General features: G+C 62.7%; 3 protein-coding genes across 6 annotated transcripts in view; 2 read left to right on the top strand and 1 right to left on the bottom strand.

Moving 5' to 3' along the window:
• The window catches only part of SORCS2 (sortilin related VPS10 domain containing receptor 2), a 121,465-nt gene extending 111,338 nt beyond the window's left edge, over window positions 1-10,127 (top strand). Inside the window, exons 18-27 of the mRNA XM_056132913.1 lie at window positions 200-371; window positions 1,910-2,096; window positions 2,859-2,992; window positions 3,253-3,376; window positions 3,793-3,905; window positions 4,338-4,463; window positions 5,101-5,200; window positions 5,603-5,702; window positions 8,786-8,931; window positions 9,964-10,127. Coding sequence (XP_055988888.1) covers window positions 200-371; window positions 1,910-2,096; window positions 2,859-2,992; window positions 3,253-3,376; window positions 3,793-3,905; window positions 4,338-4,463; window positions 5,101-5,200; window positions 5,603-5,702; window positions 8,786-8,931; window positions 9,964-10,028 — 1,267 coding nt within the window. The 3' untranslated portion in view covers window positions 10,029-10,127. The remainder of the gene's footprint in view (window positions 1-199; window positions 372-1,909; window positions 2,097-2,858; window positions 2,993-3,252; window positions 3,377-3,792; window positions 3,906-4,337; window positions 4,464-5,100; window positions 5,201-5,602; window positions 5,703-8,785; window positions 8,932-9,963) is intronic.
• TBC1D14 (TBC1 domain family member 14) overlaps window positions 1-26,963 on the top strand; it is a 298,797-nt gene that overhangs the window by 206,685 nt on the left and 65,149 nt on the right. The window lies entirely within an intron of this gene.
• AFAP1 (actin filament associated protein 1) overlaps window positions 18,369-26,963 on the bottom strand; it is a 29,783-nt gene continuing 21,188 nt past the window's right edge. The window contains exons 11-17 of one of the 2 annotated variants that reach the window (XM_056132915.1): window positions 25,514-25,631; window positions 23,296-23,559; window positions 21,618-21,732; window positions 20,077-20,250; window positions 19,783-19,973; window positions 19,127-19,294; window positions 18,369-18,557 (exon numbers count right to left, since the gene is read on the bottom strand). In XM_056132915.1, the coding sequence (XP_055988890.1) occupies window positions 18,531-18,557; window positions 19,127-19,294; window positions 19,783-19,973; window positions 20,077-20,250; window positions 21,618-21,732; window positions 23,296-23,559; window positions 25,514-25,631 (1,057 nt within the window). In that variant the 3' untranslated portion in view covers window positions 18,369-18,530. The remainder of the gene's footprint in view (window positions 18,558-19,126; window positions 19,295-19,782; window positions 19,974-20,076; window positions 20,251-21,617; window positions 21,733-23,295; window positions 23,560-25,513; window positions 25,632-26,963) is intronic. The other variant, XM_056132916.1, reaches the window with a different exon arrangement.

Below are 26,963 nucleotides of genomic sequence, written 5' to 3'. Positions count from 1 at the left end.
CCCGCCTGCTCCCTCCCCGTCTGTCAAAGGGCTGGGAGGAAAGAAGAGGAGACAGGAGGTGGCCGGGGCCCATGGGTGCCAGAGTGAGCTGTGAGGGGTCATGGGTGCCCCGGGGAGCTGCCTGTGCTCTGCAGGGAGGGTGGCGGGTGGGGGCGGGGGCCATGGGTGCCCGTGTGAGCCGCCCACACTCCGGCCACAGGTACCGCAAGGTGGTGTCAAGCGTGTGTGAGGGTGGCGTGGACCTGCAGCGGGGCCCGGCGCAGCTGCAGTGCCCACTCACGGCGCCCCGGGGGCTGCGGGTCAGCATCCGCGGCAAGGCGGTGGCCGTGCGGCCAGGCGAGGACGTGCTGTTCGAGGTGCGGCAGGAGCAGGTAGGGGCCTGGACCCCAGATCAGAGACGGGAGCCCACAGAGGGTACCCCCATGAGTCTGCGTGTCTGCGTGTCTGAATGACTCCACGAGCATGTGTGTGTGTCTGTGTGAGTCTGCATGAGTCTGAGTTTGTGTGTGTGTGTGTGTGTGTGTGAATCTGTGGGTATCTGTGTGTCTGTGTGAGTCTGTGTGTCTATGAGTCCATGTGTCTGTGTGTCTGAGTCTGTGAATCTGTGTCTGCATGAAGCTGTGTGTCTCTGTGTTCGTGAGTGTGTTAGTCTATGAGTGTGTATGTTGTGTCTCTGTGAGTCTGTGTGTCTGAGTGTGTGTCTGTCTGTCTGTGTGTCTGTCTGTAAGTGTGTGCGTCTGTGTGTCTGTGAGTGTGCGAGTCTGTGAGTGTGTGTGTGTGTGAGTCTGTGTCTGAATGTGTCTGTGTGTCTGTGAGTGCCTGTGCATGTGTCTGTGTGTGTCTGTGTGACCGGCCGCACGCTGTGCTTCTCCCTGTGTCCCTGGGTCTGTTGCCTTGCTCCACGTTGAGGGAACTGAGGTGGCCGTGGCCTTTGATGCCGGCCTGGGGCTGCATGGTCAGTGCCCATCTGAGCGGGCTTGGGGCACACTTGGAGTCTGGCCTGTCCCCGTGTTATGACTCTGAGCCTCATCATGACCTGGGGAGGGGGCTGTGTGTGGGAGGCAGGGAGGCAGGCAAGAGGGCCCCTGCCCGGGACTGTATGGGGGAGTGGTCTCTGCTGCCCTCTAGTGCCCACGCCTGCACCTCCGGGCCCTGTGGATTCTGGAGCTGGGGCCATGCCCTTACCTATCTGTGCCAGGGTGACACGTGTGATGCAAACACTGACACAGTGACACCTTCACAGTGACAGGTGACACAGACACAGTGATATGGTGATACAGAGTGACACTGACACACAGTGACAGTGACACCTTCCACAGTGACACGGTGACATCTTTCACAGTGACAGTGACAGACTCCCACAATGGCATGGTGATACTCCCACACAGTGACGCACCACAGTGACACGGTGACACGCCACAGTAACACATTCACACAATGCCACACTCTGACAGTGACACTCCCCTACTGACATAGTGACAACCCTCACAGGGACACACTCCCACAGAGACAGATTCAGAATAGCACACAGCGACCCCCTCCCGGTGATGGCGTCCTCCCATGCTGACACACCCCAGGGGGAGGCGTTCAGACACTGAGCCGTAACTATAGACAGGGTGACAAGGCCCCTCACACACGCTCAAAGGGACCCCACACATGCCACGCGGGCAGGGGACAGCGTGGCCTGAGGAGCCAGGCTTTGTGGGTCTCATGGCCAAAGCCCAGTGACCCCAGGGCAGCCCGCATCACTGCCCGGGTGCCCCCCACGGGACAGAGAGGGCTGGCCCCGGGGGTCCCGCTCACCACTGCGGAGGGAATGAATGGACGGGGAGGAGACAAAGGACCCCCCAGCCTTCCGCTTTGCAGTCACCCCAAGTTCACCCCAAGTGACCCCTGCTGCTCTCTGTAGGGCGACGTTCTGAACACCAAGTACCAGGTGGACCTTGGGGACGGCTTCAAGGCCATGTACGTGAACCTCACGCTGAGCGAGGACCCCCTCCGCCACCGCTACGAGCACCCCGGTGTGTACCGCGTGTGTGTCCGGGCGGAGAACGCAGCCGGGCACGACGAGGCGGTGCTCTTCGTCCAGGTCAATTGTGAGTGCCCCTGTGCGGCTGGTCACTGCCACCGAGAACCTGGGCTGGGAACGGGCCCTCGGGCTGGTGGTGGGCTCCAGTCCACACCCGGGTGTACAGGGGCCAGGGCGGGCTGAGTGGCGACCATGGTGGCAGTGCGTGGGGGTTGGGGGCAGTGGTGGTGGTAGGTGGTGACTGGACTGTTGTTGGCAATGGGGGCAGTGGAAGGTGATGACAAAGCATGGTGTTGATGGTCTTCGTGACAGTGGTGGTGATGACAGCGGTGACAGCAGTGGGGATCGTCCTAAGGGTATGGTGGTGGTAGCTGCAGTGCTGATGTAGCAACGATGGCGACGGTAATGGGAGTGACGATGGCGCTGGTGTGTCGCATGATCATGACAGTGGTGATGGTGCTGCCGATGGCAGTGACGTGGTGATATTAGTGATGGTGATGTGTAATGATGGCGGTTATGGTAACAGTGGTGATGGCGGTGATCATTGTGACGGTAATGGCGGCGGTGGTGGTGATAGTCGTGATGTGATGGGGCAATGGCGGCAGTGAGGTACTGATGGTGATGGCGATGGTGGTAGGGTGGCGGTGGTGCTGGTGGTGCTGGTGGCTTTGACGTGGTGCTAGTGAGACGGTAGTGATGGTGACATGCTGGTGTGTGTTGACAATGGAGGTAGTGGTGGCAGTAACTAGCTGATGCAGCACTGCCTAGTAGGCAGCCTGGGAGTGCCCCGTGTCCCGATGCCCCCTGACCCAGCTCTCTGACTCCGCAGCTCCCCTGCAGGCCCTCTACCTCGAAGTGGTGCCTGTGGTTGGCGTCAACCAGGAGGTGACCCTCACGGCTGTGCTGCTGCCCTTGAACCCCAACCTCACGGTCTTTTACTGGTGGATCGGCCAGAGCCTGCAGGTCCGTGGGCCCACGCGGGCTCATCCCGGGGCTGGGCTGGGCTTGGGGCAGCACAGCGCTGAGTCCGGGCACCTGCGCGGCGGGTGCTGACTGGGACAGAGGAGGAAGGGGAGCGAGAAGGAACTCCCCCACGCCTCCCAGAGGACCCCTCCCCACCAGCCGGTCCTGAGGAGACTGTTCCCCACCCAGGGGCAGTGCTGAGCGGGTGGGGGGCACTTTGAAGGCGCCCGGAGGCCGTGACCAGCCCGCCTTGCCCGCAGCCCCTGTTGTCCCTGGACAACGCGGTGAGCACGCGGTTCACGGAGCCCGGGGAGGTGCGCGTGACAGTGCAGGCGGCCTGCGGGAGCTCCGTGCTGCAGGACTCCAGGGTGGTCCGAGTGCTCGGTGAGTCCCACGTGCCCAGGTCAGCATCCGCAGCAGGCTGGCCCCGGCTAGCCCCCTGCCCGCAGTCCCGCCTCAAGGCCAGAGCCTGGCCTGTCCCCACAGTGCCGCCCAGCTCCCAACGTGCGTCCCTGCCAGCCTCGCAGGCCCCAGAGCCCAGGAGCATGAGACAGGAGGAAGGGGCAGGCTGGGGCTGGGGACCACTCGGAAGGGCGGCCCCCAAGGTTCTCGCTTCCAGTCTCGGTTCCCACCCCCAGGCCTGTGCAGAGGGGGCGTGGGGGCGTGGCCGATCCTTCCCTGGGCGGGGCTTGCAGACACCAGCACGTGGAGGGGCGTGGCTAATTGCCCTGGGGCGTGGCTAACCAGCTGAGCCGCAGGGGGCTGCCCCAGCCCCAGGCCAGCGCTCCCTCCTTTTGCAGATGAGTTCCCGGTGGTGCCCCTGCAGTTTTCCCAGGTCCTGGACGCACACAATCCCAACACCCCAGAGTGGAGAGAGGACGTCGGCCTGGTGGTCTCCCGGCTCCTGTCCAAGGTGCTTTGAGTCCCCTGAAGCTGAGGGCCTCCTCCCCTGCAACTGCCAGGACGGGGCAGCCCAGCCTGGCCTGCGTCCCCCAGGCCCACCCTGCCACCGTCTGGGCTGGCAGGAAGGTCCCGCAGCAGACCAGCAGAGCAGTGAGGGGAGCAGAACCACTCCCGAGTCTTCCCAAGCCCTGCCCAAGGCATTGTATGTGTGTATGTAGGGGGGGGGGGGGGTTGTTGCCCTGGGCGTTGAGGGATGCATAGGGGTTTGCCAGCCAGCGGCAGTAGAGGCCCCGGCAGAGCTCTGTGGTCGAGAAGCCTGGTGCCTGGTCTGGGCCTGAGTGCAGGGTGGAGCGGTAACCCAGGCAGGATTGGTGACCAGGCCCCTGGCAGCCAGAGGGGAGAGGATAGCCCAGAGCCTGTCGGGTGCCCCCTCTCCCTGCAGGAGGCTGGCGTCCCTGAGGAGCTGCTGGTGACCGTGGTGAAGCCGGGGCTGCCCACTCTGGCTGACCTGCACGTGCTGCTGCCTCCTCCTCGGCCCACGCGGAAGCGGAGCGTCAGTAGTGACAAGGTGTGACCCTGTGGCCTCCTACCACCCCTCAGCCCGTGGGGCCCACCTCAGCAGCCCCCCTTCCCCGCCACTGTCAGGGGCTTGGGGAGGGCGCCATCTGTCCCCCCACCATGTGGCAGCCGGCTTGGCCGGGCCCAGGGATACTGGGGCCTGGGGTTCCAGCAGGTGGGGGACACCCCCACTGTGAGCCCCTCGTCCTCACGGGGCAGACCTGAGACCTGGGGGTCCCAGAGAGCCACAGACCAGCCCCTGGCAGTGCTCTCTCTGGCCATCCCTGAGGGGGACACACTGCCCCCCACGGGGAGGGTTGGGGAGGCAGCCATGTGGGGGCCTGACCTACCTCCAGGCCCAGCGACTGCGGGGCAGAGCCTAGGGCCAAGAATGTTCTGGAACCAGGTAGTGGGGGCTGTAGCACATGGTGATGAGGCTCGCACAGAGGAGTTGCGGGTGAAGCCCCCCCACTGCCCCCAGACAGCTCAGCTGCCGGTCCCAGGACCCCGGGGGTCCCACTCCTTGGGCCCAAGTGGCCCTGGAGGCGGCCTGCTGGAGGACCTGGGCGTCCCCTCTGGGTTTCCCGCGAGTCTGGCTGCAGAGTGGCCCCAGGGGTCCGGCCCGCCTCACCCCGCTCTGCTTGCAGCGGCTGGCGGCCGTGCGGGAGGCTCTGCGGGCGCAGAAGATCAGCTTCCTGCTGCGGGGTGGCGTGCGCGTGCTGGTGGGCGAGCGGGCAGCCGGCACAGGTGAGCCCTTGGGCCCCGGGGAGGGCGGCCCCCGCCCCGCTCAGGCCAGCGGCCCCCGAGGACCCCTAGCCCCACATGGCCCCATGTGTCCCGGCCCATCGCGCAACAGCCAGGGGAGACCCGAGGCACAGCCCCCAATCACGAAGAAAAAAGTAAGCGGGCAGCGGCGGCTCCTGACACAGCGCCCAGTGCCCCCACCATGGACTCACTGGCCACAGGAACCCCGCAGAAGCGGAAGCGTTTCCATCTGGTTGTCCCCGTGGGGGTGGACGTGGCTTGTTCCCGCAGGGGTGGGCGTGGCCAGGGGCCCTGGACGTGCTGGGAGGGCATGCCCTGACCCGCGGGGCGGGGTGCTAGGGGCCGGGCGGGCTCCCGTCCCGCTGACCTCGGCCCTCCTTGCAGATGTGCAGCGGCCGGGCGGCGGAGGCTACTGGGCGGTGGCCGTGCTCTTGGCCATGGGGCTGTTTGCCGTGGGCGCCTTCATCCTCTTCAAGTTCAAAAGGCAAGGCCACCTGCCGTCCCCTCGCTGGGTGCTGCCGGGGTGGGGACGGGCACCCATCTAGGCCCGCAGGCGCGGCCCCCTCCCCTGCCTCGCCCCCACCCAGGGAAGCCGCTGATGGGTGCCGGTGCCCCAGTGCTCAGTGTGTGGCCGCACTCGGGGGGCGGCAGGGCCTGACAGAAGCAGCAGCGGATTTGCCCCAAGTGCTGCCTCGCGGCTCCCCACTCAGGGTCAGCCAGTCCAGAGGTGCCGCGGCCTTTGCTTTCACCCCAGTCCTCTCCTCCATGGCTGGCTGGGGGTGTTTGAGTCGGCCCCCACCTCCAGTCAGCCCGGTCTGTGGAACACAGAGGAGGCTCATGCCCTCTGGCACTGCTTCCTGGAGGGGAGCTGGTCCCCCAACCAGGCACCTGCCCCGTGATTCTGCCCCTGCGGCAGAGATGGCCTGCAGGCTCACCACAACCTGAGAATCTGTGTGCAGAACCTGAGGACTTCCTGAAGAAGGTGGCATCTGAGTAGGGATCAGAAGGAGGAAGAGGCATTTGTGGTGTCATGCTGCTCCCATCCTGGCAGAAGCTCACTCTGTCGGGGCCGTGGCCCACAGTCACCGCCTCACCCTCCAGGCCCTGCTGGGTGGTGGGCAGTCCACTGCGGGCACCAGGGCTCAGCCAGAGGCTTGACCCAGTACTCCCTGAACACAACTCAGGATTTCAGGGACTGAGGCCTGCCTGGACCTTGCTCCCTGAGGACAGAGTACGGGGCTGCAGCTCTGGGGAACTGAGGGTCCCTGGGCCTCTGTCTCACCTGGTGGGGGTTCTTTACCTGTGGGAGCGGGGGAGGGGCGGGCCAGGCTCCCCACACTCCTCCCCGCTGGCTGCAGGGGGCTCTGACATGAGAGAGGCCTGCCCACAGTAGCTAGGCCCCGCCCATGGCCACCAGACCCCGCCCATGGTCATCAAGCTCCGCCCACAAGAAACCAGGCCCCCTCCGCTCCGGCCACAGTCAGCAGGGCTCCCCAGATTGGGCAGCTGAGACCCTGCAGGGACATGCCTGCCTCCTGGCCCCTCGCTGTCCACAGTGCTGAAGTCCCCTGCAGAGTGGCTGGAGAAAGGACAGGCCCGGCCACGCGACCCTAGCTGGGCCCCGGAGCACGGCCACTGGGAGATGGGCCCTTGGACATGTCCAGGGCTTTCTCACACTGCTGGACTGTCCTGCAGGGAGGAGCACAGGACCCCTGCGCCCAGCCCGGGGGAGGGAGCTCCTGGGAGGGGGGATGGCTCCTCGGGACTGGGTCGTCACGGTGCATCTCTGAGGAACTGGTGCGGGGACAGACAGACGGACTCAGCTTCACAGAAACGCAGAGGAGCACAGGGCAACGGAGACCTCTGTCACCTGAGCTCAGACACTGCCACAGAGCTGAGCTCGCGGCCAGGCCAGGTGAGGGCGCGAAGGGACATGGCCAGGCCCAGGGCAGCCTCCCCGCACGGGACCCACCTCAGGCCAGAGACGGCCGAGCCCACGGCACAGTTCGGCCCTGGGAGAGGAGACCCACACCCCCCAGGAGCGCGACGATGACCTCTCACCCAGCAGACACGCGCCTGTGCCAACGGACGCTCCGACCAGGGATTCTCCAGGGCAGCGCCGCATCTCTGGCCCTCAGGAGCGGAATGAAGCCCACCTGGACCCCACGGCCGCGAGCAGGACCACCTAGGCCGGGACGACAGGCGTGGGGGCAGGGGCGTAGGCACTGCTGGGCTGTGGCTGTGCCCGCCTGTCCGGCTGTGCCCCTGCTGGGTCCCTCCAGAGAGCAAGGAAGCCGACGGGGGAGCTGTGCGGGCAGCAGCTGTGCAGCTGGCCCTGCACCGCCTCTGAGAAACGAAATGTGGTGGGACTGTGAAGCGGAGAGGCCAGTGTGGGGGGCCTTGGGCCCGTGGGTGCCGGGAGGCCACGGCAAAGAGCACTGGACGGAGCACAGGGCGAGTCCAGGCTGGGGTGCCGGTGGCCCGGCGTGTTTGCACTGTGCTTAATAACACCCGGGGCAGGCAAGGGGGGCGTCTGGCACTAAGTGCATGAGCCCTTCGGGGCCCGCTCCGGCCTCTGAGGGTGCGGGAGTGAGCTGGATGCTGGGCCTGGGGCTGTGCGGGTGCCCAGAACACCTGTCTCTCTCCAGGCTGGGGTGGGCGGGAGGACAGAGTCCAGACTGGGCTTGGGGTGGGTCCGGGACCACCTGTGCATGAAAAGGGTCTGGTTTTAGCACCCCTTGCCTCTGCTCTGCCGAGCCCCCCCCACCAAGCCCAGGGCCAGCCTGCCCATACCGCAAGACCTTCAGCCACGGCGGCTGCCTCGGGGCCCACTCTGAGCCAAGAGTCCCAGCAGGAGTGTGGCCTGACCCAGCAGGGGCCACCCAGGACCACGCTGCGACGTAGAGGCTGCCCTGCCCGGACCCTCCACCCCCGATATTCCCAGCGCTGCAATCGCTCTGGCGCTGGCATGAAGCAAAGGGTCCGTTCCGAGGCAGACGAGCCCTCACTGCTCCTCTCGTGGGGATGGGCGCTGAGTCTGTCCAAGGTCTCAGCCAACACGGATGGAATCGTCGAGGTCAGGATGGACGTGTGGGAAGTGTTTGTGGCCGCCATCTCGGACTCTGTCTTGCTGTCGCAAGGACAAATATAGTAAAGGACTCAGAAGCGCGTGCTCCCATCTCGACTGCGAACCCTTCCAGGCTGTGCAGACGCGTCTCTGTGCTGGGGGTTTCCTGGAACAGGGGTTGCCCTCATCTCCAGAGGAGCTCAGGGCCCTGGCCCTCCAGCTCCCAGGGTCCAGGGGTGCCATCGAACCTTCCACACAGAGGAGGGTTCAGGGTGCTGTGACCCCGCCAGACTGCATTAAAGCTTGCCTCTGAGCAGAGCCCCAGCCCTGCTCCAGTCCAAACTCCTGGAGAATTAGGGCACTCCAGCTGCTGGAGCCCACAGGAGGCGGGTGGGGGCAGGGGGGCTTCCTGAAGGAGGTGCCAGGAGCCACGTGGGTACTGTGCAAGGGGCTGGGGGCAGACCGCCTAGGCAGCGCCCTGAGCTCCCCTCTGCCTGCAGGAAACGCCCCAGCAGGACCGTGTATGCCCAGATGCACAACGAGAAGGAGCAGGAGATGACAAGCCCCCTGGGGCCACCGCAGGGGGCACAGAGTGGCAGCCGGGGCGAGGAGTTCAGGGATGACGATCTGGACTCACACACGCTAGGTAATGCCGAGGCCGCAGCCACCAGCGGGAGTGGCCCTGAGGCCCTGCTGTGGGGACCCACGCAGGGCCAGGAGAGAAGAGGAGCCGACTGGCTCTGAGGTGTGGGACCCCTTCTCGCACTGCCTGTGCCGCCCCACTGGCCCGCAGGGACTAGCCCCTGGACCCAGCAGGAGATTCCGCAGCGTCGGTGTGTGGGTGGGGGGCGTCAGTGGGAAGGAACCAGGGGTGGGCTGCCTCAGCGGCCTGATGTCTCTCCAGGGGCTCAGGGAGGGGCCCCTCCCCGGCCGTCCTGCCCCTCCTGGGTCTCCTCGCGCTCCCTGGGGTGCGGGCCCGGCCCCTCCAGCTCCAGCTCTCTCAGGCCCTGCCTTCCGCGAAAATCTGCCCTGCACATGCCTGGGCGGACCTGTGTGGGGGTCCCGGGAACACCCTCGACTTCCTGGGACCTGGGGGGGAGGGGACTCCCATGTGATTCCCAGCATGGCCAGAGTCAGGGGAGGCCTAGGTCGGGTGGTGGAGAATTGGCAATGCACCCCCAACCCTGCTTCGGGGCAGAGCGGGACCCTTGCATCCCAGGAGGCCACCACGTCAGGGCGCCCAGGGAGCCTCCAGCAGCAGCACCGTTCCCCTGCCCAGGGGTCACTCAGTGATAACAGTGGGTCACCAGGTCGGCCCGTCCAGTGGGACCCTGAAGGTTTGGCCCACCAGCACAGACTGCCTGGGTCAGACGTCAGACAATGGCATGATTGTGCCGCTTCCGCTCCCGGGGCCACGGGGGACTGGCAGTAGCATGTCACTTTCTCTGGCCTCGCCCAGTATGGCCCTGGGGCAGGAAGGGTCCTGCCTGCTCCAGGGCGTGTCTATCCCCTTCTGGAGCCAAGGTGCAGAGCCCTTCTCTCGCCCCAGCCTTCAGGATGCCCAGCCCCCAGCTCCCCAACGGAGTGTGCTGACGCAGCATCCCCGTCTCCTAGGGAACCGCTGACGCAGCTTCTCCGTCTCCCAGGGAACCGCTGACGCAGCGTCTCTGTCTCCTAGGGAACCACTCGGGCGTGGTGCTGAGCATTAACTCCCGGGAGATGCACAGTTACCTGGTGAGCTGATGCCCGCCCTCCTCGCTTCCCGGCCGTGGCCACCGCCAGGACGCCTCCTTCTCCAGCGGTCCCCACACCAGGCCTCCTAGGGCTCCCCGGTTCAGCTGCAGCCCCTGCCCCGGGCTCCACGGCCCTTCCCTGGACATCAGGCCTCACCCATCTGCGGGTCTTGCTGTCTCCACCCCAGGTCGCCCCAGACCCGGGCCCTGACCCCTCATGGCGGTTCCCGCGGCTCCCGGGCGAGCCTGCCTGGCCACCTGACCAGACCCACAGAGCCCCCTGCATTGCAGCCCCAGCCCCCAGAACCGCCCGAGCCCCCCTCCCAGCCCTAGCGCTGTGTCCCCCGAAACTGCAGCTCGGAGTCTGCTGCCGGCAATGCCTCAACTTCCCGCCAGGGGGCCGCAGCTGATGGAGACCGTCAGGGTTCCTTTTCCAGGGGTGGCGTCGCGTCTGCAGGCCCCGAGCAGGGCGGCCTGCGCCCGAGGTTGTAGGTTCGAGCGGGGGTGGGGGCTCGGGCGCGCAGAAGGTGGCCAGAGGTGCGTCCACCCGGCGTGCGGTTCTGCTGGCACCGTCTGGAGCAGGGTTGCCCCCACCCCAACGTCTGCACCCGTGAACCTGAAGCGGGAGATTTTCACCTTTTGCCTTGAAACAGGAACTCGGAAAACAGCTGGGGCGGGGCTGGGGAAGGGGCTTTCCCTACCACTTCGGGGATCCCCAGGGCCTCAGTACGATACCGGCCAGCAGGGGGGCATTGCCCAGGGCCACCACCCGCTGCAAACAGGACCTCGAAGATGTACAGGAAGGGGCAGGGGACGCTGTGGGAACCTATCTGATCCCACCACCTGCCCACTCCAGGGTTCCACCTGGGCTCCACCCTCCACCTCCTGGCCTGCCCCTCACAGGGTCAGGGTCAGACCCGCCAGCTCCCTCCAGACACGCCTGGCACCCGCCCTGTGCCCAGTACCCACGGGTCCCCCAACCCCTCAGAGCAGCAGCTCACTCCTGTTCACTTTTCTCTCTGCGTGTTGAGAGAGACACAGAGGGCGTGGGGCAGGTGCTGGGCTGACTGCAGCGACCCCAGGGGTGACGCCTCGGGGTGGGGTCCACTGTCACCTTCCCCAGGAGTCCAGCTGGAGCTGGCACCCAAAGATGCCAACCTTCTTAGTTTTCCTTTTTAAAGACCAATAAATAGTTCGAGATGCTCCTAACAAAGATTAAACGAAGATGACCTGCATTTGCCTCCTGAAGCTCTTTCTGTACTTCCTGGGACGCACAGATCCTGGGTCTGAGGCAGCGAACCCATACTGGTGCATGCCCTGACAGGGTCTGGGGGCTCCAGCTTCACACCCCCCCCCCCAGCTCAGGCCCAACTAGCCACCAGAGGGGGGCATCTGGGGGGCACTGCCTCAGACATGGAGGGATGGAGGGTGGCCAGCACCTGTGTGTGCACATTCACCCCACACACATGCTCACACAAGCACACACACATGCACACACACATGGTCACGCACATGCATGCATGGACGCTCATTCGTGCTCACACCTACTCCCACATTCCCATGCCATTCTCCCCACGCACTCATTCCACACCCATTCACACACACGTTCACACACCAACACTCATACACGCCTTGCTACCAGCAAATTCTTAAGTTTTCTAAAACTTTTTAAAGAATTTTTGGGAAGATATTTCCCCCCTTAATTGAAATTTTTACTTCTTTTATGGTTTTGAATCACATGCAGCCAGGGTTGATTGTGTGCAAGGCATGTGCCCCCCACCCCAGTGCTTGAGCCCTCAGGGACAGACCCAGGAACCTCTCCCCAGGCTGAGCCGCTGGCCAGGCCCTACCCTTCAACGGGGCCAGGGGAGCAGGGAAGCGAAGTTTCTCCATCGGCACTGCAGCCCCCCCGCCCCCCCTACACCTGGTGAGGAACAGCGGAGCAGCCCAGGCCTGGGGGCCCACCTCTGGTGCACCCACTGCTGGGTACAGGAAGCCTGGACTAGCGGGTCAGCAGGACTTGGTGGGGTGGAGCACACACCCCCTGCAGGCACCATGGGTGACGGCAGCTGTCAGGAGACAGGAGTGCAGGGGAGACCGAGGAGGGGCTGTAGCGGGGTGGGGGAGGGCGAATGCGGGCTGCCTATGTGGCTGGTGGTCTTAAAAATACCGAGAGTATTCCGCCCGCACGGCAGAGCCCCGCAAGCTCTCCGTTGTGTATTCGATATGCCAAAACCAGTAATTACAATGGGTCTCGTTCCCCTGACCCTGAAGGCGTCACCAACATGGCAGCACTGAGAAGGATGAGGAAGGAGAGGCCGATAAAATCTCCAGGCCGAACTAGGCTGCCACAACGAAGGAAGACAAAAGTGATGGTCTGTACTTTCAGTGCACGTACGCTAGCATCAGATGCATCCATCGAGGACCTGATGGTACAAGCGCGAAAGATCAAGTACGACATCATTGGTCTGACCGAGACAAGAAGGCACCAATCTCATCACGCCGTTTTCGACACTGGAGAAGAATTGTTCCTCGGAACAAGTGACAAAAGAGGTGTCGGAAGTGTCTTGTCAACATGAACTTGGCCATGAGCACTGATTCATTCGAATGCCTAACAACCCGAATTGGACGTTTACATTTGAATAGATGTGGCTCACTGCCAGCAGTTTCTATCTTCGTTGTCTACACACCAACATCCAATTATGATGAAAGAGAAATTGAGAAGTTCTATATGGAGCTGGAGAAGTTCTATAAAGACCACACCTTCTACAAGATCATTTTGGGTGATTTTAATGCCAAGATAAGACCGAGAAGATCAGCCAAAGAACTTCACATCGGGACCCATGGCCTAGAATGGAACGAACAGGGGGAGAGACTGTCTGAGTTCATCATGTCGACCAAGACCATCCATGGTAACTCAAAATTCCAGAAAGCCAAATCTAAACGTTGGACATGGGAGTCTCCTGGTGGACGATACCACAACGAAATAGACCACATCATATTCAATTGATGGTTTTGCCTGACCGATGTCACTGTTGTCCCAAAATTCCAAACGGGATCGGACCACCGTCTCCTTCGTGCAAAATTCTACTTCATAGAGCAGGAAGAAAGGACTGCAAAGTTCAAAAAGAGAACTCCCAGAACGACCACCAACTGGGAACTCTTTGGCACTATTGCAGCAACATGGGAAGATGCCACTGTTGACAACATTGACAAGGAATACGATCAACTGGTTCAGCACCTCCATGAATGTGCGAGGAACGCCAAGAGAGAGATAGCCACAAAAAAACGCCTGTCTTTGAAAACTCTTGAGCTAATTCGCCAGCGTGGTTTGGAGCATGCCTCAGGCAACCACAAGCGAACGTCCGAGCTCGCAAAGCAGTGCAGAGATGCGATCAAGGAAGACCTCAAAGAGAGAAGAGCAGAAGTGCTGGTAGATGTGACAGAAGCCGGGAAAAGTATTCGTAACACCTGCCTGTCCTTGGCCAACTACAAGACCAAGATGACTGCCCTCCGACATCCTGATGGATCTATCACATCTTCCAGAAGGGCAATGGAGAAGATTATCCATGATTTCTACTCAGATCTCTTCGATAGCCATGTCCACCTGCCGACATACCAAATTCCACAGGATGGGTATGTCGTTCCCAATGTTCTCCCTTCCGAAATCCGACACGCCATTTCGTCAGTAAAGAAATGAACAGCACCCGGCCCAGACAAGGTCAGAACTGAACACGTGAAGAACCTGCCGTCAATACTCATCAATAGGCTGGCTCGGCTCTTCACACACTACCTGTCTAAATGCAAGGTTCTGTCCCAATGGAAAACCAGCAGGACCGTACTACTGTACAAGAAGGGAGACATCCACGACATTGGCAACTATCGCCCAATCTGCCTATTGTCTGTCATCTACAAGTTTTCACTCGAGTCATCCTGAATAGGATTAGCAAAACACTAGATGAAGGACAACCATGCGAGCAAGCTGGGTTCTGAAAAGGATTCAGCACCACCGACCATATCCACACGATAACCAAGCTCATCGAGGTTTCTCGGGAGTTCAAGATGCCGCTCTGTCTAATGTTCATTGATTTAAAGAAGGCCTTTGATTCTATTGAGACGGAAGTGGTCATTGAAGCCCTAGCCAATCAGGGCATTCAAACTCAATACATTGGGATCCTCCGTGAGCTGTATTGCAGATTCACTACCAGGATCTCACCATTCTACAGGGAAGTGATCATTGACGTCAAGAGAGGGGTTCGGCAGGGTGATACCATTTCACCAAAACTCTTCAGTGCCACCCTTGAGAACATCATACGACAACTGGAATGGGAAGGAATGGGAGTGAAGATAGATGGTCGGCAACTACACCACCTCCGCTTTGCTGATGACATTGTTTTAATAACACCAAAAATTAGCCAAGCGGCACAAATGCTGGCCGACTTCGACTGTGAGTGTGGAAAGGCCGGACTACAGCTGAATCTTACGAAGACAATGTTTATGAGAAACAGCCTCGTTTCTGACACCCCATTCGCTCTCAATGGAACGACCATCTCCGAATACAACAGCTATGTGTACCTAAGTCGAGAAGTCCACATGACGAATGACCTGGCACCCGAGGTGCGCAGGAGGAAGAGAGCGGCTTGGAACGCCTTCAAGAGCGTCGAAGAAATAGCTAAGAGGACGAAGAACCTCCGGCTCCGGGCACATCTCTTTGATTCCACTGTTCTTCCTGCATTAAAATATGCCTCAGAGACCTGGGCCCTACGCAAACAGGATGAGAACGCTATTCAGGTCTCCCAAAGAAGAATAGAAAGAGCTATGCTTGGAATTTCACGTTTTATTCAAATGAGAGAAAGAATCCGGAGTTCTGACATCCGTCGACTATCAAGAATCAGGGACGCTGTTTCATTTGCCAAGGTGTCGAAAATCAGATGGGCTGGTCACGTAATGAGATTTAAAGACAACTGCTGGACTAGAGCTGTTACCGACTGGATTCCACGGGATGTCAAAAGACCGCGTGGCCGCCCACCTACCAGATGGTCAAACTTCTTCATCAAGACTATGAACGATCGGTTTGAGGCTCTTCGTGTTCCTAGAACGAACAGATGCCATTGGGCTACACTAGCATGCGACGGGGACAAAAGGAGATGTTACTGGCACCTGCTCGAGCAAATCGATGATTAACGGGAAGTCAAGTGATCAAGTGGTCAAGTGGTCTTAAAAATTAGCATTAATCAACTTGAGGCCAGAGACAGGAACGGGGAAGGCACCTGCCTTGTGTGCAGCCCACCCCAAGTGATCCTCAGAACTGCATAGGTCCCCGAGCACTGCCAGGAGTAACCCCTGAGCACAGAACTAGGGAGCACTCAGCAGAACCGGATGTGGTATCCAAACAAAAACAAGCTAAAACTCAATGTCAAAACAGAAAAAGTGAAACCGCCTTGAAGCCCCCAAGCTGAGATCTCAGTGAGAAGTGGGTTGGGAGTGGTAGGTGGCTCCTGTGGGAGGGATGGGGGGGTCCTGGGGAGAGGCCTGGAGACCACTGCCCACCGCCCACCTCAGGGCGTCTCACCCCTCAAACAGGCAGCATGATGATGGGGAGGGGTGCGAGATGGGGCGGTGACAGCCACCGAGAAGCTGCGTTTTGGGGGAGGGGACAGAGGCAAGTTATCAGCAGGCACCCCGGGCCACACCACGCCAGGGTCCGGACCTGACCCAGCTGCGGCCACTCTACCAGCTGTCTGACCTGGTGTGCCTGGAGACACCCCGTCTCCCGCCCCCTCCTGCCCAGCCCCACAGATGCCCGCCTCCCTCCTGCAGGTACAGACGGCAAGACCAGGGTTGCATGACTCAGTTTTGGGTCTGTGACTAGAGCCATGTTCGGAGGCCATATTTCACCTTTGGGGGTGCTCCAGCCAGGAGTGAAAGCCACACCCAAACACGTCCGCACATGGGACCAGGGCTCGAGAGGCAAGAAGGGTCGGAAGAACCAGCTTTATTCCACATACTCGAGGGTCGCGCCAGAGACGCCCGTCGGGGCACCGTGGGAAACCGCAGAAATGGCAGGAGAGGCCCATGGGATGTCACAAAACTGGGCGTACGGTCCAAAGCCCACATTCCAGGTGTCCATCTGCCCAACATGGGCCCTATGAATCAGACTCAGTCATTAACTGGGCGCAGTGAACAGGGTCCACTGCAAACGCCTGCTCCTTCGTGCTTCTTTCAAAGAGAATTCGCAATATGACTCTTGTTTTTAAAAAATAAGGAAGTAATTACATTCATCCTATGAAAACATATGACAGCACTGAGCCAAGGTCAGTGAACTCCTGAATACTTTACCCAGAGTTCGAAAAGCTGGTGCAGATTTCCAAGTGATGATTTCTCAAGTGTACAGAAGGGTCTTCTGCAAACCTTTTGGCCACTAAGAGGACTGGCTGGTCCTACATCAGGTCCCCGGATAACGCCCTGGGCTGCTAAGACTGCAGAGCCAAACACGACTGCACAGCCCCACTCCCCAGGACGTGCAAAGGGGACTGAGCCCCTCCTGGCTGGGTGGGGGTGACCCCTGGTCCCCCAAAGGAGGCAGAATGACAAATAGTGTAGACCATGATTTGAAATGGCTTTTGCCCTGAAAACGTTATTTTAAGGAAAAAAAGGAAGGCAAGTTTCTGGGCTCGGTGTTTCGGAGACACTAGGTCAACTGAGGCACGGCCTGTGGTGCGGGCCTGGTGGAGGCTGACCAGAACCCAGCAGCAGGAGGATGCTAGGGCATGCCCTTGAGAGGGCCGCCCTTGGCAGCGCTGGTCTTCAAGGAGGAAATGTGGGTCACAGGGCAGTGGCCACCCCCAGAGGTGGTCAGGGCTGCATCTGTCCCCACCCCTGGCCCAGGGTACACGTGGTTGGAACAGACTTTTCTGGTGGGGGAAGCACTCCTGCCAGTCAGGAAGCAGGGGTTGGGGACAGCCCCAAGGAGGGCGGGAGGGTGACCCCAGGGCACGAAGAGAGGCCATGCGGTCGCCGTTTCTTTGCTGGTGTGTCTGAGCTTCTGTCGGACATAAATGTGGTGGGAGCTGAGGCTGGTGGTCCTGGGCCCCGCACCCAAACTCAGACGCCTGCTGTGTGGGTGAAGGGGCTGGCTCGGGGCTGGGAAGGCCGGTCACAGGAGGGGCCACCTGCCCTCGAGGCTGCTTCTGGGACCGGGCGCCAGTGGGGCTGAGGGCAGGGCTGGCTGAAGGAAGCTACGCACCTACTATATACACACATAAATTAGAGGAGCGACTAACAACATGTACAAATAAATAACTTACGGTTACAAACACTGGCAGTGACAGCCCAGACCAGGGCGGCAGGGACGGGCAGCAGGACGCGGGGGTTATGGCTATGAAGGGGGCGAACCTGCAGCTGAGCCGGCAGGCCCGAGGTTTGTGTTGGGGGTGGGGTGCCCTGGAGGCGGGCTCTGGCCGGGTGATCCTGGCAGGGAGTGCTCCCTCTGATGCCGGGCAGGGCATCTCCCCCCAGAAGCCCGCTCTGGGGAAGCCACAGACCAGCGTGCCAGAGAGCGCCAGCCAGGGTGGCGAAGCCTTGAGGAAGCTCTGGAAAGAGGGTACAGGCCGCCAACACGCAGAAACACCTGGGGCTGGCTCTGCCACTGGGCTCAGGGGCACACCACCCGATTCCTGCAAGCCTCATGCCTTGGCAGCTGTCTCCCACAGAGGACATGCAGGGGGCTCTGGGGCAGCGGGCAGGACCCTGGCCTTATGCTAGACAGTGGGGAGGTCCGTCTGCCCGCCCATGAGGCCCCACAGGATCTGGGGTGTCATTACACACATGCTCCCCCTCACCTGGCTCAAGGGGTGGCATCTGTCCCCGCCCCCCAAACGCCCAAGGCAGGGCAGAGCAGAGACAGGCCTGTGAGAGGCAGCCGGGGGAGTGCACTGCCACAGTCGGAGGCCGGAGTTCCAGAAGGTTCTGTGTCCATGGTTGGTTCTGATCAAGACTGAGTCACTCCGTCCTGGCAGTGGAGAAACTCTGGACACCTCCCCAGAGCTGGGCACATGATGGACCAGGGGGTGGGAGCTCTGAACCCAGGACACGAGACAGACACAGTCTCCAGACTGGCAGCTTCCCCGTCCCCGGGAGCGACGGTCTCTGTCCAGAAGAAAGTGACCAGAAGGTCAAAGCTGCTGCACAAATGGCCGGCGAGGGGGCCAGGCAGTGGCAGCCGCAGGAGTGCAAGGTCAGTCCTCTGGCAGTCGAGCACAGCCAGAGTGTGGGGTGCGGCGGGATGCACCTTCCACGCCTCGTCCTACTCGTGCTGGAAGGCCAGGTGGGGGACTGGGCATGGCGTCGGAGCCTCGTTCTGGTTCTGAGCGAGGCAGGAGGGGACCAGAGAAGCCGTGTCTGTGGGCTCCGTCACACGGCAGGGAAGACAAGGCTGCTCCGGCCACGGAGGGGTGTCCTGAGGGGGGCGCTGGGGGCGGAGCCTACAGGCCGCCTCGTGGCCAGCCCTCCTCTAGGTCCCGTTCTTCAGCTCCCATTCCTAGCAGGCGAGACGGGGTCACAGTGAGGAGGCCACAGGCCGGACCAGGACAAAGACGTCAGCCCTCTAGGGACGTGGACGTGTAGAAGAGGGGGGCCTTCCCAGGAACATGGAGTGCAGAGAAGCCCGTGACTGGTGGGACTCGCTGATGCCACCCATCCCTGCAGGGGCCACCAGGCCTACGTGGCGGACAGACCCCAGGGCCCTGGGGTTGAACAGCACCGCCACAGGCAGCAGGAGCCTCCCTGAGACCCGGGCGCGCAGAGCTCCCGTGGCTCCGGGTGACGCCACCAGCGTTTTAGCTAGAAACAGTCTCTGCAGCCAGCGGCCCCCTCCCCTGCTGCGGACCAGCACCGGCCTGGGAGACCCAGAGCAGACCCAGAGCCACTGGCCCCGCCGGCCCGGGGGCGCCCAAGGACGGTCCCTCAGCCAGGGTCCACGCTGAAGACGCCCTTCCCGGCCACTGGCTCACCCAGCACCCACCAGCTCCAGGTCAGACCCGCCTCAGCCCCACACGGCTTGCTGGGGTCCGTCGCCGTGCCACGCTGGCATCAGCACTTGATGCTCACCTTGGCCTTGCGCAGCACATGGCCGCGGCACGGGGAGCTGCCAAGGGCGCCGGGTGGGCCCTTCCTCAGGCCTGCGGCGCTGTTGACGGGGACCGGGCCCTCGGCATCGCTCGTCTCGCAGCTGGAGAGCGGTGAGTTCTCCAGTGTACGGTGCCGAGCAACTGGGGACTGGGGACCAAGGCAAAGCAGGGTGAGCTTCAGGCTGCCAGCAGGAGAGGGGTCACTCGGGGCCCGGGACCCCGTGCTCCCAATCACCAGCCCCCACACCTCCCCTCATGCATCCCTGAAGCTGCCCACACCCTGCGTATGGGGCAGCTGAGGCTGGGGTCGGGGTGCCCGGTGGGCTCCAGGCTCCAGGGGAAACTTGTCTGTCTGGGACAGAGGGACACCGTCTGCCGCGTGCAGGACACGGCAGATCTTCCCAGCACGGCGCGGGGCTCAGGGTCACCCAGCTGCCCCTCCTGCCCGAGTGAGGAGAGGGCAGGGGGCACAGCGCCTGTGCTGGGTGTGTGGCCAAGTGCGGCACGAGTGCCACACGCTCCCTTCTGGGCCAAGCCGGTCTCCAGCCGTCCGGGCCAAGTGAAGCCCAAACCCAGCGGGTCCCCCCGGGCCTGGCAGGCCCAGGCGGGCAGCAGCCCCAGAAACGGCCGGCCTACCTGCGGGCTGGACGTCCCCGAGCGCGGCTCGATGGCCAGCCCCAGCGTGACGCCGCCGGCCAGCGCCTTGCGCAGGCTCTCCTGCACCTGGGTCAGCTCAAGCTCCAGGCTGACGCGCTCGGCCTCCTGCTGCCGGCACTCCTCCTCCAGCCGCCGCAGCTTCTCCTCCAGGGCCTGCTGCGTCCTCCGGCCTGCGACACGCACCACTCAGAGGGCCGCCGTGCCCTCCCCTCCCGAGGGCCCCGCGCGTCTCCCTCGCCTGCCCGTGCCCGCCGCTGCCCACTGCCCGCACACCACTGGCGCCCGCGTTCACGCCGATGGCCGCTCGCAGGTCCTTGCGCTCCTTGCGCAGCTGCGCCAGTCGGTTCCGCAGCGCCTCCTTCCGCCGCAGCAGCTCCTCCTCTTTGCTCTGCAGCCGCTTGGCGTCGGCCTCCACGCGGTTCTTGCCGTACTTGTACTGGTCGGCATCTCAAAGGCAAAGCGCAGGGAGAAGGCAGCATGGACCCACCGGCCGGCATCCCCCAGGGCAGGCACAGCTGGGCCCGCCTCCAGGGCGGGGGTGGCTGGACGAGAGGGGCAGGGGCTCAGCTGGACCACGTCCAGGGCAGGGCTCGGCCGGCCCCAGAGCGTAAACCCGGCTCACAGCCTGCCAGAATCACAGGCAAAGCCGCCAAGTGAGGCGAATCGCAAGCATGGGGCGGCCACAGCGCTGAGTCCGGGCCTAAGGGGGCGCCAAGAGCCACAGAGCCTTTCCCTGCCCCGCCACCACCGCCCATCACCCCACAGGACCACGGCACTGCTGGCTACCGCGCCAATCACAGCCCCGCCACTGTCCAGCCACGTGATGAGCCTTCCCGCTCAGGCACAGCTTGCTGGCCTCTAGCAAACAGGGTGGCTGCTCGGGCCCCCCCAGAGAGGCAGCTGAACCCCCACAACCCTTGGGAAGGATGAGGCATGGGGGGCACACCACTGGGCGCAGAAGGCAGGGCCCAGCCTGTCCTGTCTGAGTGGGTGAAGGTTCAGGGGACCCCTGTCTCCCCGTCAGAGTAAGGAAGTGGGCCAGAGCAGGATCACAATAAACTCGAGACGCTTCGGTCCCGCTCCAAGAAATACGTACGGGCCACGTGGAGCAGCCATGCTGGCCTCTGACCCAGGTCACCCCAGGAACATGACACCAATCACTCACCCAGAGGACAAGAGTCTGTCCAGACACAGAAGCTCTGACCAGAGCCTTCTCCAGGGAAACGGCAGCGTCTCTGGCCCCCAAGGAACTCCATGATGCCCACCCAGGCCCCACGGCCGCGAGCAAGACCACCAAGGCCCAGACCAACAGGCGTGGGGGCAGGGGGTATAGGCCCTGCTGGGCTGTGGCCTGTGCCCGCCTGGAAAGGGCTTTGGGGCTTTGTCACAAAGCTAAGACAGAGTGGCCAGGGGTCTGGCTGTCCCCCACTGATACTCGGGGTGGATGGGGAGGTGTGGTCACTTCGACCAGTCTCAGAGTGGGCACCTGTGACCACGGGGGTGGAATGGGTGCTGGGAAGTAGCCTCAAGGACCACTGGGGGCACTGCCTGTCCACTTCAAGAGGGGACATCCCCGGGGACTCTGATTTTTGTGTCCCTGTAAAGGATCAGCCTGGGAGCCGCAGGCTGGCCCCTGGCTGCCATGGAGCCCTCAGGACCTTCCCATCCACAACCACCGCAGCACTGGGCACGCAGGAGCCGTCCCAGTGACTTCACCTGGGCCCTGTGGCACCAGCGACCTCCAGACAGACGGGGGACTCTGAGCAGCCTCGGCAGCCGTGGGGGAAGAGCACACAGGCCAGGACCCCACTTACTTGAGGCGCTGCGCTTCACTCCGGTGGCCGCGTCCACTTTCCTCGGCTGCCCGCTCAGAGCCTTCCCCTTGCCCGCGACCCCGTTGGAGGCGAGGGGGGGCTTTTTCCCCTTCAGCTGTGGACACAGACACAGGGTGGAATCAAGCACCGCGATGGGCCTGCGCATCCTCACCAGCTGCCCCAGTGATCTTCGAGCAGGAGTCTGGGCTGCGGCCACAAGGTTCTACCCACAAGGTGCTCTGGGCATCAGCGGGGAGTGCGGTGCGAGAGAATTTCTCTGGCAGCGCTAACCCAGGAACGCGGGCCATGAGCACGGGTGGCGCCTCCTGCGTCTGGGGTTCAGCACTGCCTGGTCTCCTGGCAGCTCTGTGGAGACGGGACGGGTGGCGGTTGCCCAAGCCGAGCACCTGAAGGTGGGCAGCTGCCAGTTCTGCTTCAGGGGGAGCCGCTGCTGTAATGTGATGTGAGCCACTGGTGCTCCAGGCCAACACTTTTTTTTTTTGCTTTTTGGGTCACACCTGACGATGCGCAGGGGTTACTCCTGTCTCTGCATTCAGTGCTCAGGGGACCCTATGGGATGCTGGGAATCGAACCCTAGTCAGCTGCGTGCAAACACCCTACCCATGTGCTATCGCTCCAGCCCCAGCACTGACGTTTTTAAGTGGCATGTATGTAGCCGCTGCATCACTCAGGGCACCAAAAGGGAGCCCATGTGCGACTCTACCCACTCCCCCGAGGGGCGCGACCCGGGCACAGGCCTTGCCATGGGCCACTGGCAAGACCGCGTGGAGCTTTCTCTACTCCTGTGTGCCCATGTGAAAGCAGGAGCCTCGGGCTGTCGCCACCGGCAGCTCGCCAGCACCCCATGTCCAAGATATGCGGGCGACATGCAGGGAACATGAACCCATGCACGGGCACAGGGGAGCCTCGGGCACGCCCTCCCACAGCCAGGGTGCCATGCAGGCAGTGACCTGGGACCCCGACCAGGCTAAAGGGATGTAGCCCACGCTGGAGGTGCTGATGGCAGCCAGATGCTTCACCAAAGGTGGCTCCAGGCCAGGGAGCGGGAGCTTGGCGTGTGACCTGCCGGGTGAGTCTGTTAAGGTCACCACAGCCCTGGACAGCCTCAGACCCCCCAGCCAGGCCCTCCTGCCTTAGCTTGGACGCCCCGTCCCGAGACACCCACGCCAGGGCAAAGCCGCTGGGAGCCGGGCGGGGAGGGAAGCGAAGCGGCCACGGAGCGCGGGCAGTAGTGGGGGCCTCGCGACAGACGGATCTCTGTGACACCTCTGCCAGCCTCCAGTCTGAGGGCCCAGTTGACTGCTCCTCGAGAACCCCAGAGCTTGCCCGAGGGGGCCCTGTGAGTGCCCCACGAAGGAACCAGCTCTGGGCAAAGACCCCACCACCACCCTCCTCAGCCCAGGCAGCGCAGCTCGGGGACCTCCTCAAGACGCTGGGGGATGCCCGCAAGCCGCAAGGGAGACCTGTGGCTTCACAGACCCGACTCAGGAGCCACGGAGCCCAGACGGCCCGAGGGACACCCAGGAGCTGTACAGGGCTGGCCCGGGGAAGGCACATCTCAGAAGACCAAGACCCAGGTCGGCTTTACACTAGCTGGACGCTCAGTGGCGCTGCCAACTAGGGATCATTCTAGAACCGTGGGGATGGGGTGCAGTACCTGGGAGTTGGGCCCGAGAGACGCCCTCCCCACGGAAGAGGTGTTAGTGAGAGACTGGGAGCAGGGCGGGCCGCAGGCGGGCCGCTTGTAATGGTTACAGGGCAGTTTGTCGGGAGGTGACCTAGCAGCCTTTCTGTCAGCAGGTGGGTAGCGTGCAAAGATTTTCGGAGACGGCAAGTTATCGTACAGGCCTGCGTTATCATAAAGCACCTCTTCTCCCGGGCCTCTGCCTCGCGCAGCAGCAAAGCCGTCTTCCGGTTCCCACTGCAACACACACAGCCGGGGGTGGTTAGTGCCGCGGCCGCAGAAGCAGAGTGGTTAGCAGTTCCATGCGCTGGCCGAGGGCCCGGGCATGCACAGCACCACACACACACACACACATACACACACACACACACACACACACACACACGCAGACACATGGACTCACGCAAGAGCATAACAACACACAGATCTGCACACGCACGCGCACACTGGCACACATGCAGACAGAGGCCCTCGGGAGCCGAAAGCCAGGCTCAGTTGCAAGTGCTCATGGCCTCAGAGCCGCAGGCCCCCGGCTGTGGCTGTGTCCCCACCCACACTCATTGGCTTCGCCGGCAGGGGTGACAATCCACACCCCGAGTTCCATGCTTGGTGCACCTGCAGAACATGCTGGAACCAAACCGTTAAGAGATACGTGAGTTGCAATAGGAAACAGGCCTTGGGGCTGGCAGGCACTTCCCAGCCTCACGAGCACCAGCCAGGGAGCAACTGTCAAGAGGAAGGGCGGGCGCGGAAGCTGTGCACTGCCACTGCCCACACCCCATGCAGAGGCCTACGTGCCGCCATGACCCTCAGGCTGTCCTTTCCGTCCTCGGCCTCCCGTACCGAGCACAGCCTTTGCTAGAAGCCCACAGAGGCCTGGCGCCAGCCCGCCAGTCCCTGTGTCTGTTTATGGTGCCGGGAACCCATCTTCCTCTTATCTCAAGGAACGGACACTGCAGGGGCCGGTGGCAGCGTAATGACCAGCCTTGGGCTCGTCTGGCATTAGACCGTCTAGACTTGACCCGCCTGTCCTAAAATACCCTCGAGGAAGGCACATGGGCAGCGAAAACGCTGGGGAAGCTTCTGGATCTGGGGGAGGAACGTGTCTTCTCTTGGTGATGCCCTTTCCTCCTCCGGGCGTGTGAGGAGGGTCTGCAAGTCTGGCCGTCAGGAGGGAATGGGCCACGGTGACACGGGAACTCTTATGCCCAGGAGCATGGGAGCAAAGTCCACTGTCCCCAGCTGCCCAGCAAACACCCGGAACACCCCCCCCCCCAACACACACACACACACACAAACAGAGTAACTGCCATTGGGGCAGGGCGGGTGGAACATAGCCAGGAAGGGAATAAATGACCTCAGGGACGGGGCTGAGGTCAGCAGCGCTGGACTCATGTCCATGGGGGAGGGAGGCGACCCGGAGAGTCCAGAGGCTGCTTCCCAGCATGGGGGACAGGCCACACAGATGTCTGCAGGCCTGAGGGTGGAGAGACAGGGGTGCCGGAAGGGCACCGAGGCTGGGACAGAGACAGTGGATGAGACGCAGCCCAGGTGAGGAACTTCAGGCTCTGCCCATGCGCCTACTGGCCGTGGCAGAGCTGGGAGGACTCGGCCAGGTCCACACAGGTCAAACTGGAGGACCTGCCACCATGCTAGCAGGGACCCAAAAACTCAGCTGGCAAGGTGTCTGCAGGGAGCTGGAGAGAAGATGGGGAACCCAGGCTCATGGCCTGGTCTGAGGGTGCCCCAGGAGAGTAAGCGCTGAGGCTCAGCTGTGCCCATTACAGCCAATCCCGGGCCAGGGCCTGACCACTGGGTCACAAGTGCTTGTCCTCGATCCAGTGCCGCCCCCCAGCCCCCAGGTGTGGGGGTGGTCAGGTCACTGGGCTCTCATTGGGGGTCCAGACAAGCTCGGTCCCCTGGAGGTGCCACGCGGCTGCCCAGGGACACGGTGTCCTTCCCACAGGCAGGGCCCAGGCACAGTGTCGGCCCGAGCCAGCACCGAGGGAGCCGCAGCACTGCGCTGGGTCAGCACTGCCTGCTCCCCTGCAGGTCACGGAAGCCCAGGCCAGCCCAGGAGAGAGGACAGGACAGGACAGGCACCAGGCAGCCCGGGCAGAGGGCTGGGGCACACCTTCCAGGAGGTTCCTGCTCTCCTGCCCTCCGGGCTGGCAGGCTAGGGGGCACTCACCGTGCCATTCACGCAGGGGACATCGTCGTAGTGCAGCCCAGAGGCGCTGGGTTGGGCGTAGCCATTGGCGGAGCCGCTCAGGTAGGGGTTGGTGGACAGGCCACGCCTGTTCATGAAGCTGGAAGGAAAGCACAGGTCAGGCTGCCTCTGACCGGCACGTGGGTGCTGTGGAGACTGGGGTGCCAGCAGAAGCGGGGGTCCCGCCGGAGGATGCAGGCAGGAAGCCCCGCCCTGCCGAGCAGCGGGGCATGAACACCCCGCAGTGGGGGCTGCCCCAAGGTGGCCTCACTGCCTGGGCCCTGGCTGGGCCCTGTGTGGGTCCAAGTGAGGCTGCCATCCCCCTGCCCCCCGGACACTACAGAGGGCCCAGGTCGACAACCACAGCCCTCGGAAGCAGTCCAGGGCAACGACGGCGGCACTGGATCGAGGACAAGTGTCCTGCTCAGGCCGGAGGGGGAGCCACAGGCCTCACAGCCACGGCTCCAGCTGCGTCTCACTCTGCTGTCCATGGGCCTCGCTAGGGGACAGACACTTTCAGCCTTTCCCGTGAGAGTGCCATCCAGCCTGCTGATGCCAGCTGAAGATGTTAACGTGACATCGGGTGAAAGAGGCCTGAGACGTGGGGTGTCTGCTGACTTCCAGACCGTCCGCTCACAGCTAACTCCCCTCAGTGGTAAGTGCGTGGGGTGTGGCCAAGCCCAGGGTTTCCCAAACCCGCCCTGAGGCGCTTTCGTTCCCAGGAAGTGGGCACGGCGCTGCCTCAGGGCGGGCCACTGTGCCAGTCCCCACTCAGTTTGGCAGACAAGCAGGACAGCGGCGTGTGGCTGGGGCTGTGGGCAAAGCAGGGTCTTGTCAGCTGGAGGCGCTCGCCCCTCACTGCGCACTGCACGAGGCCAACCCGCACCATCCGCTCAGGGCTCTGTGGGAGCCACATGTGCTGCTTCCCGAGGGGCCACAGCACCCCATGCCGGGGAAGCCTGCTCAGACCTTTCACACCCACGGGGCACGGGCGGAGGTGGCGGCTCGTGCAAAGCGAACTTCAATGCCAACGCCTGCGCCATCTTCCTCTCCAGGCTGTCCCCAGCGGTGGCAGAGGGACCTGGAGTCCCTGGCCCCTCCCCCTGCTCCCCTGTGCATGCCGGCCTCTGTCGGGCAGAGTGGCCCAGCAGGGATCCAATCAGGAAGCAGCCAGAGAGCCTGGGTTTGGCCCAACTTCACCCTCCGCTTTCTGCCCCCGGTAAGTTGCAGTCACTGGATAGACACCACTGGTCACGCACAGCAGGACCATGGGGTTGGGGGTCTGGTGGCTGCTGGTGGCCAAGTTAACAGTGACAGCCCAGAGGAGTTGCCTATGAGGTCACCCTTGCTGCTACCAGAAATGCTGGGTGGCCTCTCCCTAGAACACAGGGAGCAGGGAGCACATTAGTCCCTGAGAACCCCGAATCCAGTC

This window comes from Sorex fumeus, unplaced genomic scaffold (assembly GCF_029834395.1).
Source record: "Sorex fumeus unplaced genomic scaffold, SorFum_2.1 ptg000095l, whole genome shotgun sequence".
In the NCBI taxonomy this organism is placed as follows: Eukaryota; Metazoa; Chordata; class Mammalia; order Eulipotyphla; family Soricidae; genus Sorex; species Sorex fumeus.
Note: the sequence above shows the minus strand (reverse complement) of the source record. Positions and strands in the feature narration are given on the sequence as shown.